The sequence below is a fragment of the Lepidochelys kempii genome, chromosome 5, assembly GCF_965140265.1.
Source record: "Lepidochelys kempii isolate rLepKem1 chromosome 5, rLepKem1.hap2, whole genome shotgun sequence".
In the NCBI taxonomy this organism is placed as follows: Eukaryota; Metazoa; Chordata; order Testudines; family Cheloniidae; genus Lepidochelys; species Lepidochelys kempii.
The window spans coordinates 58,445,795-58,459,600 of record NC_133260.1 but is presented as its reverse complement, the minus strand read 5'-3'; the positions used below and the strand labels follow the sequence as shown (position 1 = coordinate 58,459,600).

General features: G+C 38.6%; 1 protein-coding gene across 4 annotated transcripts in view; it reads right to left on the bottom strand.

Moving 5' to 3' along the window:
• ADGRV1 (adhesion G protein-coupled receptor V1) overlaps positions 1 to 13,806 on the bottom strand; it is a 412,710-nt gene that overhangs the window by 229,098 nt on the left and 169,806 nt on the right. For all 4 annotated transcript variants that reach the window (XM_073344461.1, XM_073344462.1, XM_073344463.1 and 1 more), the window contains 8 exons: positions 13,248 to 13,397; positions 11,624 to 12,097; positions 10,431 to 10,577; positions 8,536 to 8,707; positions 7,986 to 8,121; positions 4,370 to 5,217; positions 2,498 to 2,615; positions 1,431 to 1,602 (listed from right to left, as the gene is read on the bottom strand). In XM_073344461.1, the coding sequence (XP_073200562.1) occupies positions 1,431 to 1,602; positions 2,498 to 2,615; positions 4,370 to 5,217; positions 7,986 to 8,121; positions 8,536 to 8,707; positions 10,431 to 10,577; positions 11,624 to 12,097; positions 13,248 to 13,397 (2,217 nt within the window). The remainder of the gene's footprint in view (positions 1 to 1,430; positions 1,603 to 2,497; positions 2,616 to 4,369; positions 5,218 to 7,985; positions 8,122 to 8,535; positions 8,708 to 10,430; positions 10,578 to 11,623; positions 12,098 to 13,247; positions 13,398 to 13,806) is intronic.

Genomic DNA, 13,806 nt, shown 5'->3' with positions numbered 1-13,806 from the left:
GTCATACACCAGATAATTTGATCATGCAATTCCCAAATGTTATTTTTCAACATTTTACTGAATACAGTATAGCAAGTAATTGATTTTCTAAACAAAGTAAGAAATAGGTTAGGCTAAATTTTCAATAGGGCCTCCACCTGGTCTCTGATTTTTACCCAAAATCAAACGTGAGTACAAATGATGTAACGAAGACATCTAACTTCCTGATTTTGCATCCACAAATCAGTTTGTTGATATCTAAATATCATTTGCATCTGCTATTTTAGGCAGGCATGAAGCTGCAGACATAAAGACAGAAGCTATTTTTGAAAATGTAGCCCTGGACAAGCAAAAACAAAGCAGCTTATTAACTGGAAAAGAAGCTGTTTTTTTGTTTAGTTTTTTAATGTATGGTGAGCACCAAAAACACTATAACTTATCTTCTCTCTATAAATCTGGCCTTATTTTTAAATTCTGGCATTTTTGTAAATACTAGCTTATTTCTCAGACAAAACAAGCACATATCCAATTGTTAGCCGGTGGAGCCAATACAGTTGAGGTTGAACTAGACAAAGTAGCTGCCAGGGTTGCAGCCTTCAAAATTCCCAGAAGATCTTGAAAGTGACAGTGTACCTGTATCATGTTTGTGTTAATTTATAATGTAACAAATATGCAGAAACAGTATGGAAAAATCCTTTAGAATTTTTTTCCATATTAAAGGACAGGGCATATAATTGGGGTATTGTAATCGGGGCAGGTGATGGTTCTCTAAACTACATGATCTTGTTATTGCTATATAGGACTTATTGTTCTCATTAACCAATCAGATCAATCTTTGAGACCAGGCAGGTTTAAGATTCCAATTTATTGAAATACTGCCTTAGTTACCACAGTCATGCAATGTATTAGGTCCTAATTCAGCAACACACTTTACTTTAAGCACTCGACTGGTCCTATAATGTTCATTAAAGAAAATGTTTCAGTCTCATTGGCTTCAATAAGACATACATTTGCTTATAGTTAAGAATGTGCTTACATGTTCTGCCGAATCAGATGGGATTACTTAGGCCACATGGTTAAAGTGAATCACATATTAAGCGCTTTGGTGAAACAAATATTTAATGTGTAAAAGGTAAGAGCCCATTTGTACTGAATACTTATTTCACTGAAGTGACTGCAACCTACTTTACCTTATAATTCCTGTATGGCTTCAATAACTGCAGCATTCTCTAGGGCCAAACCCTCAGCCCCTTCCTCAGTTTTTAATTAGACATTCTGGAGGCAAAGCAGCAATTAAAGAAAATGGGAATTTGTGTGAGGACTGAGAAGAAACTGAGTAACGACCTGCAGATATGGCCCCTGGATTTTAAGTTCTCTCAATCAGGGCCCATTGGTTTTTTTATATTTGTAAGTAAGTCATGATGCTGTATAAATATTAATAAACTACTCACATTATCAGGTTTTATTCCAACGGAGATGTTGCATATTGTTTGACCTGCCATGCAGGTGGTAACCCCTAACACAGCCAACAGCTCATTTGCCAGGTTTACTCCATCCTTCTGAAGGACAACAGATGTTTTATTAAAGGTCACCCGCCAAAAGATCTTCACATCTTCAAAAGCCCTATGAGCAAAGCAAACCAAAGCAGTTTAAATGCATTGAAGATAGCAGCTATTGCTTCAGGGAAGCTAAACCACATAGACATATTCATTTTTTATTAATAATAAAAATTTACCACTGGAAAACAAAATGCTTTCAGAAGAAAAAAATATTTTTCTTTTTGTTGTATGTTATTTCCTCTGAAATTAGCTATATTAATAAAAGTCACAAGAGCAATGTCATCCAGTTATTGGGAAGCAAGCTAGATCTAGGTCTCAGCAAGTCACTTAAGTCAGCAAGTTACTTACGTATGTGCTTAACTGAGGTCATGGGACTACCCATGTGGTTCAAGTTAAGCACATGTTTAAGTACTTTGCTGAACAGGAATCCTAGATGGTAAGCATTTTGAAACAGGGACTGACTTTCCTATGTGTTTGAAAATCACTAACATATTTGATAGTGTGTGTAATATGTAAAGAGTATACATACAGTGTGTGGCAATACATAAATATATATTGGCACACATGTATCTTATTAAGTACACATATTACTAATCAGACCGACTGTACAATAGCCAAGAAGATCATACGTTTCGGAGACATTTTTAGCCAACTAAGCAATTAATCTTAAGCGTGAGTACATAGCAAGGAAATTAATTTCTCATCTCAGTTATGATGTGTATTAGTTAGGTAGATATTTAATTCTTATTTCTGTTTAATACCAGTACACTGACTAACAATCACATTTTAAATTTATGAAGCAAGTTTGCCAAATGACAATAAACGATTTGAGCAGCTGAAAGTCAAAGATTTATTATAAAATTCCATGATAACCTCTTCTGCTAACAGCAGCATCCTTGATTTCAATACAGCACATTACAGCATGTGGGGACAGCACTTTTATCAGCCGTTGCCTGCACCTGTTTGGTTGCCTTGTGACTATCAGCTGCACCTCCCTGCTTTCAGAATCTTCATCAAGCACAAGGCCACTTTGTACCTCTGCACTGAATCCCAAAATGCCATTTTGAAGATCATTCCCTGTATGAGAAACAGTACATCAAACTGATTAGGAAGCAAATAAAGTTGAGAATAAGTTGTACATATTTAATGCAGAAAGAATTGCTTAAATTGAAAAACGTGCACAAGGCATGATATAAAGTACACAAAGAGCCAAATTTTCAAAGGGAACAAAGGATGTAACCACAAAAAACATAAAAAAACTCATATGTTCCTACATTTATCTAGTAACCCAAGTGAAATCTTTACATTTTAATTTTGCAGATTGTCTTTTAACTGTGAAAATAGCTCATTTTGAAAGACAATTTCTGGTCAGATGCCTAGCCTCTTCTGTGCAGGTGAACTGAAATCTTCAGAAGCACTTGGGTTTTTCTAACTCTGCTCCCACTGACTTCAGTGGGTCCAGTGCCAGGCCAACATTAATTACTCTTGAAAATCTCACCCATAAATTCCTTACAGAATAGGCCCACTCAGAATAACTGCTGTCCATCATATTCATTTAAAAATGCATTAGCTCTAAAGGATCCTCCCCATGATAGCATTACTCTACACTGGGGAAGAAAGAGCCTGTTCTTTTAATAAAGTCAGCTGGTAAGAGACTTCCAATATGGTTCAGACACAGCATGTGTGTCACCTTTCTTCCCCTCAGCATTGTTTCTTGACCTTATTACCTGTGCTCATTTAATTTAGACCATAAGCTTAGCACATCACACATACCTATGGCACAATATAATTAATTTCTTAAAAATAATCTACATGCATGCAGTTATGTGACTAACTTGCACGTGCATGCAAATTGCTATTTACCTGTACAACCGTAGTAACTATGAATGTAAAAGAAGCATGTAATTGCCCAAACATTTGACATTCTGTTCCTGGATACATTATTCTGGTAGCTGTGTACATTCTTCCAAGGACACAATTTGGTCCTTAGTCCCTAAGAACCATTTTGTAATATTAAAAGTATTTTGCTAGATTTGTATTTCTAAAGGACTTGTTATCACTGCTGTTATCCAGTCACACCACTTACATTATATGCTCTATAAAAACGACTTGGAATCAGAGTGCTTTCAACTCAGTGAACAATTCCTTAAGATTGATATTTCAAAAGATCTCTGTGCAAACTATATGGGAAAATGTTATGGTAGCTATTTACAAATTAAAGTAAACCAGAGTTCTGGTAGTAACCTCTGGCATTAGGATGCAATCACTGAGAGAGAAAAGCTCTTAGCTAATTATCAGATTTAATCTACAATAATCATTATGGCCCATATGCTACCCTACACTTCCAGAAGCAGAGAAGGAGCTAAAGAAGGCGTGGATTTCCAGCACCACAGATTCCTCCTTTGTTTAAATCTTGCAGAAACTACTTCAGAGATTAGGGAGGCAACGGGTCAATGGGATGAAAATCAAGGTCAGAGGAACAGACACTGTGTGCACTAATGCTTCCTCTCAAAGGGGACACAGAGTGTGCCAAGTAAAATACCCCAAGAATGGGGGTTGGGCAGCATCCAATAGGTGAGCCAGTGAGAGTTTGGGTCATGAAAAATGCACATTGCCAAAGGAAGGAAGGTGGGATTTGACAGGCAGTACAGAGACAAAAAGCCTCCACTCATCTGCAAACTCTAGAGGTTTAGGAGCAAAATACCCTGCATATCCCATGGAAAGAAATCCCAGTCTTAATGGAATTTGCCAGAGGAACTCAGGGTTAGACAGCTTTATATGTTAAATTATATTGCATTTATGCACTGAATCTTTGAAAACAATAACATTACCTGTGATAATTATTGTTGCAAAAGATGAAAACCCATATTCATCCTTTCCCTCCACAATCTGAGCTCCACCTTGAGGGTCTGAGAGGAAAACATAGAAGAATTCTTGCCCTTCAGGATCATCATCATCAAGAATTCTGATAGACACTTTGCTTTCTTTCTCTCTATCCAGCAGTGTCACAGATATAATCTGTTCCTCAAAGTCCATCCCTTCAGTTGCCCATGTCAGGTTAGAATTTCCATACACATTCTCAAAAGGAAATTCATTGATCCCACTCTGTGCACTCGCTCCACCAAAGGTTTTAACAGTTACTTTGACATCACCAGCAAAGCCCTGGGTTCTTCTGATATTAAGTATCACTGTGTTGGGTGTACTGTTGTTTGTGTCTTCCTCAGTATAAATAAATCCTGGCCCAAGACTGATGATTCCGTGAACAATATCATTGGCTAATACCGTAACTGCTGCAACACTAATATCTGGATTCAAACGTGGATTCCTATTAGGATTAAATTTTTCAATGGCCAAAACTTCAACTGAAGTTAACTTTACAAAAAATACTTCATCCATCTCAGAAATTGTGTCATCGACGATGGATATTTCAACTACAGCCTCTGCCTGAAAATGTCCAAACACAAGCTCTCCATTTTGAACAGGTTCAAAGTCTTCTAAAGGTTTGGCACTTCCTGCAATAGTCTGATAGGTCAATTTAGTGAGGTTGCTTTGGAACCCAAACAATCTTTGGACATGCAATCTGATCATCTGCACATCTTCTTCAACTGAAACATGTCTTGAGTTAGGAGAAAACTGGAAGACACCCATTGGCTCAATTTCAGCTACTGTGAATCCTGACCTGAAATATAAAACATAAAAGTTAAATTAAGAAACACAAGTCACCCATTACAAATGATGGGGTCTGATACTCTGTTGTCTTGCATTCTATGTTGTCATTTATGGACGCAAGAAGTTGAATGTAAAATGGTACCATACCAAAAAAAGTTCCCCGCTCAGAATAGTTTGGTGTGTAGAGGGTGAAGGGAGGAGTTGTGACAATGTGACAGAGGGGGTGAAAAGGTTCCCTTCACAGGGAGTGTTCTTGCACGGGTCAGGGCCAGAGAACTTTCAAGCCTTTCAGCCTGGGCTGCAGACTGAGGCAAGAAGAAACAATAATCATTATGGCCTGTATGCTATCTTTCACTTCCAAGAGCAGAGAAGGTGCAAAAGAAGGTGGGGTGCATGGAAATGGGGAGATCTGGCATCACAGATTTCTCCCTTACTTTAAACCTTGCAGAAACTATTCCACAGATGCGAGAGAGTCAGTGGGGCAATGGGAGGAAAGTCAGGGTCAGGAGAACAGACATTCTCTGCATTAATGTCTCCTCTCAATACCACAGGGGTGTGGGGTGTGATGAGCTAGGAGTTGGGGCAGGAGAAAGAAGGAAAAAAAATGAATAAAGATGATCTGGTTCAGAGCGGTATTATTGTGGCATCTTTATAGTTTCTTAGTGAGATGTTGCAGAGGCAGCCTTGTACTAATTTAATTAATAAGTAGGAAGAACAATACAAACAACTTACTAGATAAATATAGGAACACCTTGAGAGGAGTTCAGTTATGTACTCAAATACCTTATAATTATTACTAATTAAAATAGTTATTTTAATTAACACTTTTTGTCCTTCTTTATTCATTCTCCAATTACTTTATTTTCTTTTTTCTTGACTCTATTCATTGATAGCTAATGATGGTGCTGTAGGGAGGGATGGAGAGGTCAAGAATAGCACCAGATATGGAGCAAGGTATTGGCCCCACTCTGTAGAGTCCAGCTGACCAGTCTGAGAGAGGCAGATGAGTATGACTACATGGCTGCACCCCTCCCCCAGCATTTAAGGCCTCTCCCCAGGCCTGAGTACCATGTTCCCAGGTGTCTGGGCTGCACCTACCCACCCTCTGAGTTACTGTGACTTGAATGCATCAGAACTGACTTTTCTGGTATATTGGGGATGTAGACATATCTCCACGCAGAGGAGAGAGGAAGAATTTTCTCTCAGTGTCTGGCATGGGGTAGGGCAGTTGTCAGTGGGCCTGCTCATGGGGTAAACCTGAGCATGGGAGTCAGGAAGGCTTCTGGTATTGTTTGTTATTTCTTGGACAGGGACAGGTATCTCAAATCTAGAATAGATTGTTGTCCACGTCTTCTTACCCTCATTCCTCAAACGAGAAGGGGTGCTGGTCAGTGATTCCAGCAGCTGGCTGGATCCCATGGGTGATGTAAGGAGGTCAAGCAGAGGGTGCTCATGCACTCATAAGCACTCATGTCCTTCCACACTGGATCACTGTTTTCCCAGGGGGTACTGTTCATCTCAGTGTTATGTCAATTAAATAAAAGTTGCAGCCTGATGCTTAGACCTAGCCTTTGTGTGTGTGTTTTGTCTTTATTCACTACATATCCAGGACAAAGAGTAGGCGTTGCCTACCTTTCCCTCCTCTGGACCAATCTCCTTTTCAGGTCTTATAGGCCTGAGCCTGAAAGAAATTATTGCTTGTAATTTTTTTAAAGAGAATCAAGCAGTACTTTACACCCTCGCTGAGAGTCTTGCAATAACTTCCACTCACTTTGAATGTCAAAATGGGGTATCTTGCAGCATCTTTTAAACTAGTGGTTCCTGTGGGACAGAGTCCTACAAATCAATGCACTGAAACTCACAAGCAGCCATTGATTCTGCAGCCTCAAACTTAGTAGTGCTAATGGAGTCTAGTTTAATTCAGCAATTTTAATTCTTTTCAAAACTGTTTTTTTTTTGGAGATACCAGAATTTTATTTAAGGTAAGTGACTTTAGAGTAGGTGCAATTTGCTTCATTTTTTTTCTCCTTTTACCTGCCAGAAAGGTTGTAGCAATGCAACCTTCCCATACACTGCACCGAAAAATATTAATCAAGTCTCATCTAACACCTCTTTGGGTGATGAGATGACTCACTCTCTATACATATTCAGTTTTTGACCTTTTGCAAAAATTGACCAGATGCCAGTTAAAACACTGCCAATGGTTAGACAGACCCACCAATACTAGTATGGTGTTTTTTGCTCATGTTTCAGTGCTTCACAGTATGGAGAAAGACATCCTTTGTACAGAGGGAAAGCTCTGTGGTGATAATTGGTGCCCCTAGGATATTAGGATGTATTTAATGCATTTCTCTATATTGTGGCCTTTGCAGAGGAAAATTATAGATTCCACTTCTCCTCCAGTTTCTCAGAAAATCTTGGATCCTCTATGCCTGTAACTGCCTCCACAAACATATATACATATATATACATATATCCCAGTTGTAGGCAAATTGTCCATTCCCCTATTATACCCTACACACTACTGCCAAGGAATTGAACTGGCTTTGCAAGAGGTTCCAGATTGATCAGAGCAGCCCTACCAATTGGTTCCATTTGGTCTGGAGCCATGGGTTCACCAACAAAGTTACCAAATCTTTATGTTGCTGATTTTTCCTTTTTCTAACTCAATTAGGTTTTGAACGGTTTAAATGTTTGTAATCAGATCAGAATTTTTACTGCATATATCCATTTGTTGGGGTCCATGCAATTAACCAAGGGTCTAAGTAATACCCTTACCTCAGGTAAGCTCCACCAGACACATTGCTGTACACTGATGTTAGATGGATAGCAAATGCCTCCCGTCTACTTAAGCTTGAAATAACATGAAATGAAATTACTTTGTTTTGTTCACCATAAGAAAATGTGACATTACCTGGAGAAAGACAGAGAAGCAACAATTCACAAATTGTTAAACAGGAATCCTCTTTTTACTTTTGACCGTAGAGAAATGTGAGTTATCATCAGACTCCTGCTCTGTCTAGGGAAGTGGAAATCTGCATGACAAGTACAGCACCTTTTCTCTATAAAGCAGTTCTTCAGAAGTATAACAAGGTGCATATTGCACTAAGGAGTACATTATCTATGAAATGCAAGGTTTTCCTTATTCCAAAAAGAAACCTTACTACTCACAAATAAAAATCATATAATATACTTTCATTCAAACAATGATTTCTTATTAAAAAGGGAGCATGAAATGTGCAAAAATATTAGAGCAACAACTAAAGTGGAGTTAGTCAGACATGGAAATTCTGTAGCTCTGAGTATACTGTAACAAGAAAGTGCTCACCAAATCCAGGTGTAATGTTGCCTGGATGAACAAACTCTGGAATTAAATCAAGTGGGTATCCAGAAGTCCAGCTAACTGTTACAGAGCCATACACTCCTTTTCTGGTTATCACAGCTTCGCCTGTCCCTTCTATAATGTTCGTAAGTTGTAAAATGAGAGACTCAAAGCCAACCTACAGAAACATATAATACATCTTTGTTAGAACGATATGGGAATATCTAGTACTGCATGTATATACTGTATATATATTATAGTAGCCATATACCTACTACACATGCATTTACCAAAGATTCTAAATTCCGGATTTCTGAGACTCGCTCATATTTTTGGAAATAGGTAATCAGTGTGACTTAGATTTCTGTGTTAAAAAATACCAGGGTATAGCACATGTATCTATTCTTCATAAGGGAAAAAAAAGCTTCTTAACTCTCTTGGAGAGGAGCTATTATGATGCATGTATGCATACATACACAGACAGAAAATAAATGATCAACTGTGCATCTGATGAAAAGAAAGTCAATGCCAAATGACATTGCTCAGCAGATAAATACTTGTTCCAGCTATTTGCGTTGTTCTTCAGCGGAAGTTGTGACTAAAAGGGTTATTCTCACAGTCTAGAAGTGATAATATAAGTGGCATCCATGGGGTAGTAAACAATGCTAAAGGAAAGAACCATGTGAATAAAGTTAAATTATGAATTGAAGGAATCAAGAGAGAAAAAGGGGGTTCAAGATAAGAGATCTAAAAGCATTTAATATTAGCATCAATTGAATATAAGAGGTAAGACAGTGACATGCTATTGTCTGTTTCCAGTATATTAAATAAGGGTAATTGAAGTAGACAGTACTTTATTATGGACCGATTCTGCCATTGTTTACTCCCATGTAATCTCACTAAAGTAAGTGAAAGCAGAATTTGGCTCAATACAACGGTGTCAAGCTTTATATTTGCAGTGTTAAAGAATGGAAGGAAATCTACCTCTCTTGGTATAAGCTGCTTTTAGACTCACTACTTAACCTAAAGAGAGAATATTATCTGGACTCAACATTTTTCTTAAATTTCTTAATGCTTCAGATTTATGAAGACACAGGCATAAACTAACTGCAAACACATCTATTATGGTTCACCAGCTGTTTTCTACTTTCATATAGATTTATAGATTCATAGATACTAAGGTCAGAAGGGACCATTATGATCATCTAGTCCGACCTCCTGCACAACGCAGGCCACAGAATCTCACCCACCCACTCCTGCGAAAAAGCTCTCACCTATGTCTGAGCTACTGAAGTCCTCAAATCGTGGTTTAAAGACTTCAAGGAGCAGAGAATCCTCCAGCAAGTGACCCGTGCCCCATGCTACAGAGGAAGACGAAAAACCTCCACGGCCTCTTCCAATCTGCCCTGGAGGAAAATTGCTTCCCGAGCCCAATATGGCGATCAGCTAAACCCTGAGCATATGGGCAAGATTCACCAGCCAGATACCCAGGAAAGAATTTTCTGTAGTAACTCAGATCCCACCCCATCTAACATCCCATCACAGGCCATTGGGCCTATTTACCATGAATATTTAAAGATCAATTAATTACCAAAATCATGTTATCCTATCATACCATCTCCTCCACAAAGATAGATAAAACACATTTTTAAAAAGTTTGTCAAAAGTTAATACATTTAGAAACTATGTCTCTTGAATTTCTGAGGTACAAAATGTTTATCAGATCCTTGATGTGTACTGTACATGTAACAACTGGAGACGACTGTCAACCATTAAGCTGACTTTAATCATAAAAACAAATGTTAGCATCACCTAAATACAGTACCCAGGCCTCTAGTAACAGAAGTATCAGGAACTGCCCTCTAGTGGTAAGCTTGTTTCACTGCAGTCAGTCAAGTTACCTGAGAATTTGCAGCTTCCTCCGGAATGGACAGAGTAGCTGATTTTGCTCTTCCTAATATTATTTTAGGCATATAATTGGCACTTCCATTGATCAGGCTTGCATTGGTCAGTTCCAGAGTGAAATTCAAGCCCAGTAAGAGAAACACCTTTAAAGATACAATTTAAATTTTAAAAACTGGCAATTTTATTCAACTGAAACCAACAATATCAGCTGAGTTAAGGAGTTAAGTAACAGAAATGGTCTGCAGCTCCCTTAATGGTACCATGAACTGAGAAGCATTAAAGTGGCAAGCAGTTTAACAAAGATCTTCCTCAAAATCATTACACAAAAGTTAATACTGTGAAGGAAGGCCAACAGCAGTTTTGCACAATGTAAGCTCTTTGGGGCAAGGATTGTCACTTATTATAGGTTCACAGTATCTAGCACAATGAGCTCAGTAACAGAATGGGAAATGTAGATAATAAAGTAGGGTGAGGCTAGTGTATCCGCAGCTATGCACTTCAACCCACAGATGGGAGCATACAGCAGCTGTGGGGTACTTGCAGGTCTTGATGATTCAGTCTTCCAGAACCAAGCAGCCTTCTCCAGGGGTGGAGGGTGAGAAAACCTGGATTTGTGCTGGAAATGGCCCACCTGTTGATCACTTTAGATAAGCTATTACCAGCAGGACAGTGGGGTGGGAGGAGGTATTGTTTCATGATTTCTGTGTGTATATAAAGTCTGCTGCAGTTTCCACGGTAAACATCTGATGAAGTGAGCTGTAGCTCACGAAAGCTCATGCTCAAATAAATTGGTTAGTCTCTAAGGTGCCACAAGTACTCCTTTTCTTTCTCCAGTAAATAGCCCATTCCCAAAAGCACACTTGGGAGAGGATTTGGGCCTACACAACAGAATCTAAAACAGAAAACATGACTGATACACAGAAAGGGATATAGGCAGAAGCTCAGGGATACACATCGCCTTGGTTTTATATTCCATTCTTATACTGAAAATCACATTTTCTTTTAACACAACTGTACATAAATAATACAAAATCCAGGGTATCAAAATTGTTTCTCTCTCTTTCTCTCCAACAGACACTATTTATCACCATTTAATGTCTTATTCAATGACATTTGTACATATGATGTAGACATAAATTTAGGTAGCAAAACGCTAGAGAGGTCTATCCAACTTAAGGACACTACAGACCTGGCTACTTATTGGCACTCTCTTCACACCAAAGCTGACACCATCTTTCACCAGCAGACATCCCACTGTATTCTCAGGAGTGATTACTGGTTCTTCATGATGAGATGAGATTCGGTACTCAACACTCACATCTCCGAATGTCCCAGAATATCGAGTTATATTCATCTGAATGTGCCGGCTCAAGTCTCTCTCTATCAATACTGACTGCCTATCAGAGTACAAGGCAAACACTCCATGGGGGTCATCGTTTGCTAACACAGTGAATCTCAAAACTCTCTTGTCCTGATCCAAATCTGCTCCTCCTTCCACTGAAACCAGCTCTACCACATAATTCTCATCTACTTCTGGAACATCATCTGGTAACAGATGAATAATGATCTCCGCTGCACTCTGATTTTCAGCAATGGAGACAGAACCCCCTGTTGCAAGGAAGTCACCTGTAGTATCAGAATCACTACTCAGCTTCCAGTGAACCTGAAATAAGTGAAAAAACATTGTTTACTAACTTGGAACTCTCATACACTCAGGTACACAGAGCAGAAAGATACAACATTTAGCAAGAAAATAGAAATTATTTTATGGAAATATAAAAAAGAAACAGGCATAGTAACCTAAAACAGGACCACAATCTGCCTTCCCTCCTCCCACAACTTACCCTCAGTGACCTGAATGTGGTGGTAGTTGTTTCTGAATATCTTTGTAGGTTCACTTTACAGAATTTTTAGGCCTAATTCCACAGTTTGTTTTTACTGGTCAACACTCCCCTGCTGTTCCCTCTCCCAGAAATTTTTCTCTTAAGAATGACAAAGTACTTAAAAGTACAAAATATAGTTCCTTGAGCACTGCAGGCATACAACATACCAAGTGTACTCCAGGTACATACGAAGTGGGCCAAATGTTCTTTACTGTAGGGTGCACAATTTTTTTTTTAAATCTTTCCCCTCTGTATAGAACTCAAGCCAAATGAGAACAACAGGAAAATCCTTACCTCTCCATCAACATCAGATACCTTTTAAAAAATAATTTCCACAGATGGTATCCATTATATAAGATACCGGATACTTTTTAAAAAGAATACCAAAATATGATTGCACCAGAAAGGGAGTCCATGATATTATGCTACAAACAGCTTGCTGAATTCTGAAGAACTTCAGGAGGTAATCCCCAACTGATTTAATAACCAGTGTTGATCACTGTTCAAAGCACAAGGGCCCAATTCCCATCTGTTGTACGGCACGCAGCTGTCTGAGAAGATTGGGTCTATGTTGCTCCCTTTCTAAGAAGGTATCACTTTATTAAAAAATGCATTCTACACCATTCTCCTATCATAAGAATAGGAGAAGAGAGAGAGAGAGAGAGGAGAGTGTCAAAAAATAAGCATGGGTTGTCACATTTTGTCCGATCAATATAGAAATTGGACATGACTTTCCAAACATGAAATATTAGGGCCAAATCCCTTGTTCAATTATGCCAACTCCAAAAGAAGATACACGAACACTGTAAGCAATCAAAAGACTTTCTTAAGACAGGTCTAAATTGTGCCTGCTCTCTTATATGCATTCTAATGGACGAAGACTGCAGATTATATTGTTTTTAAGTAACCCCAAAATGAGAGTAAGAATACCATTATGTTCCCCAGAGTGCCTTGGACTCGTTTGATGAAAAGTGTAATATTCTCTGGCCCTTCCAAGACTGATGGCTCCTCATAGTGCTTACTAAATAATGATTCAGGAGCAAACTGCACAATTCCATTGGGATCACCAAACTTCTGTATCTAGAAAGCAGCAAATAAAATATGGGTCAAGAATACATAATGAACTATCTTATTTATAGACCACTCGGGAACTCGATGCTGGATTCAACAACTCACAAATCCATTAACCCTCCACCATCCTGATTTTCCCCCAACAAGTCTGAGAGTACAGTAGCAGCTGAAATGGATATTGTATGAAAAGAAAAATAAATAGCAGATAGGAGCACCATGAGACCAGAGTAAAATGGTCTGGTGTCAAGACCAAACACGCAAAACAAACAGGCAGCTCCACTAAATCTACATAAGACCAGTTGTTCAATGGAAAAATGCTATGAGTGTCACAAGGAAGGATCAGTGCATTACAGTGGATTATAAATTGAATACAAGTCAGTAATATGATGCTGTCAGGAAAGAGGCAAAGCTCTTGGTT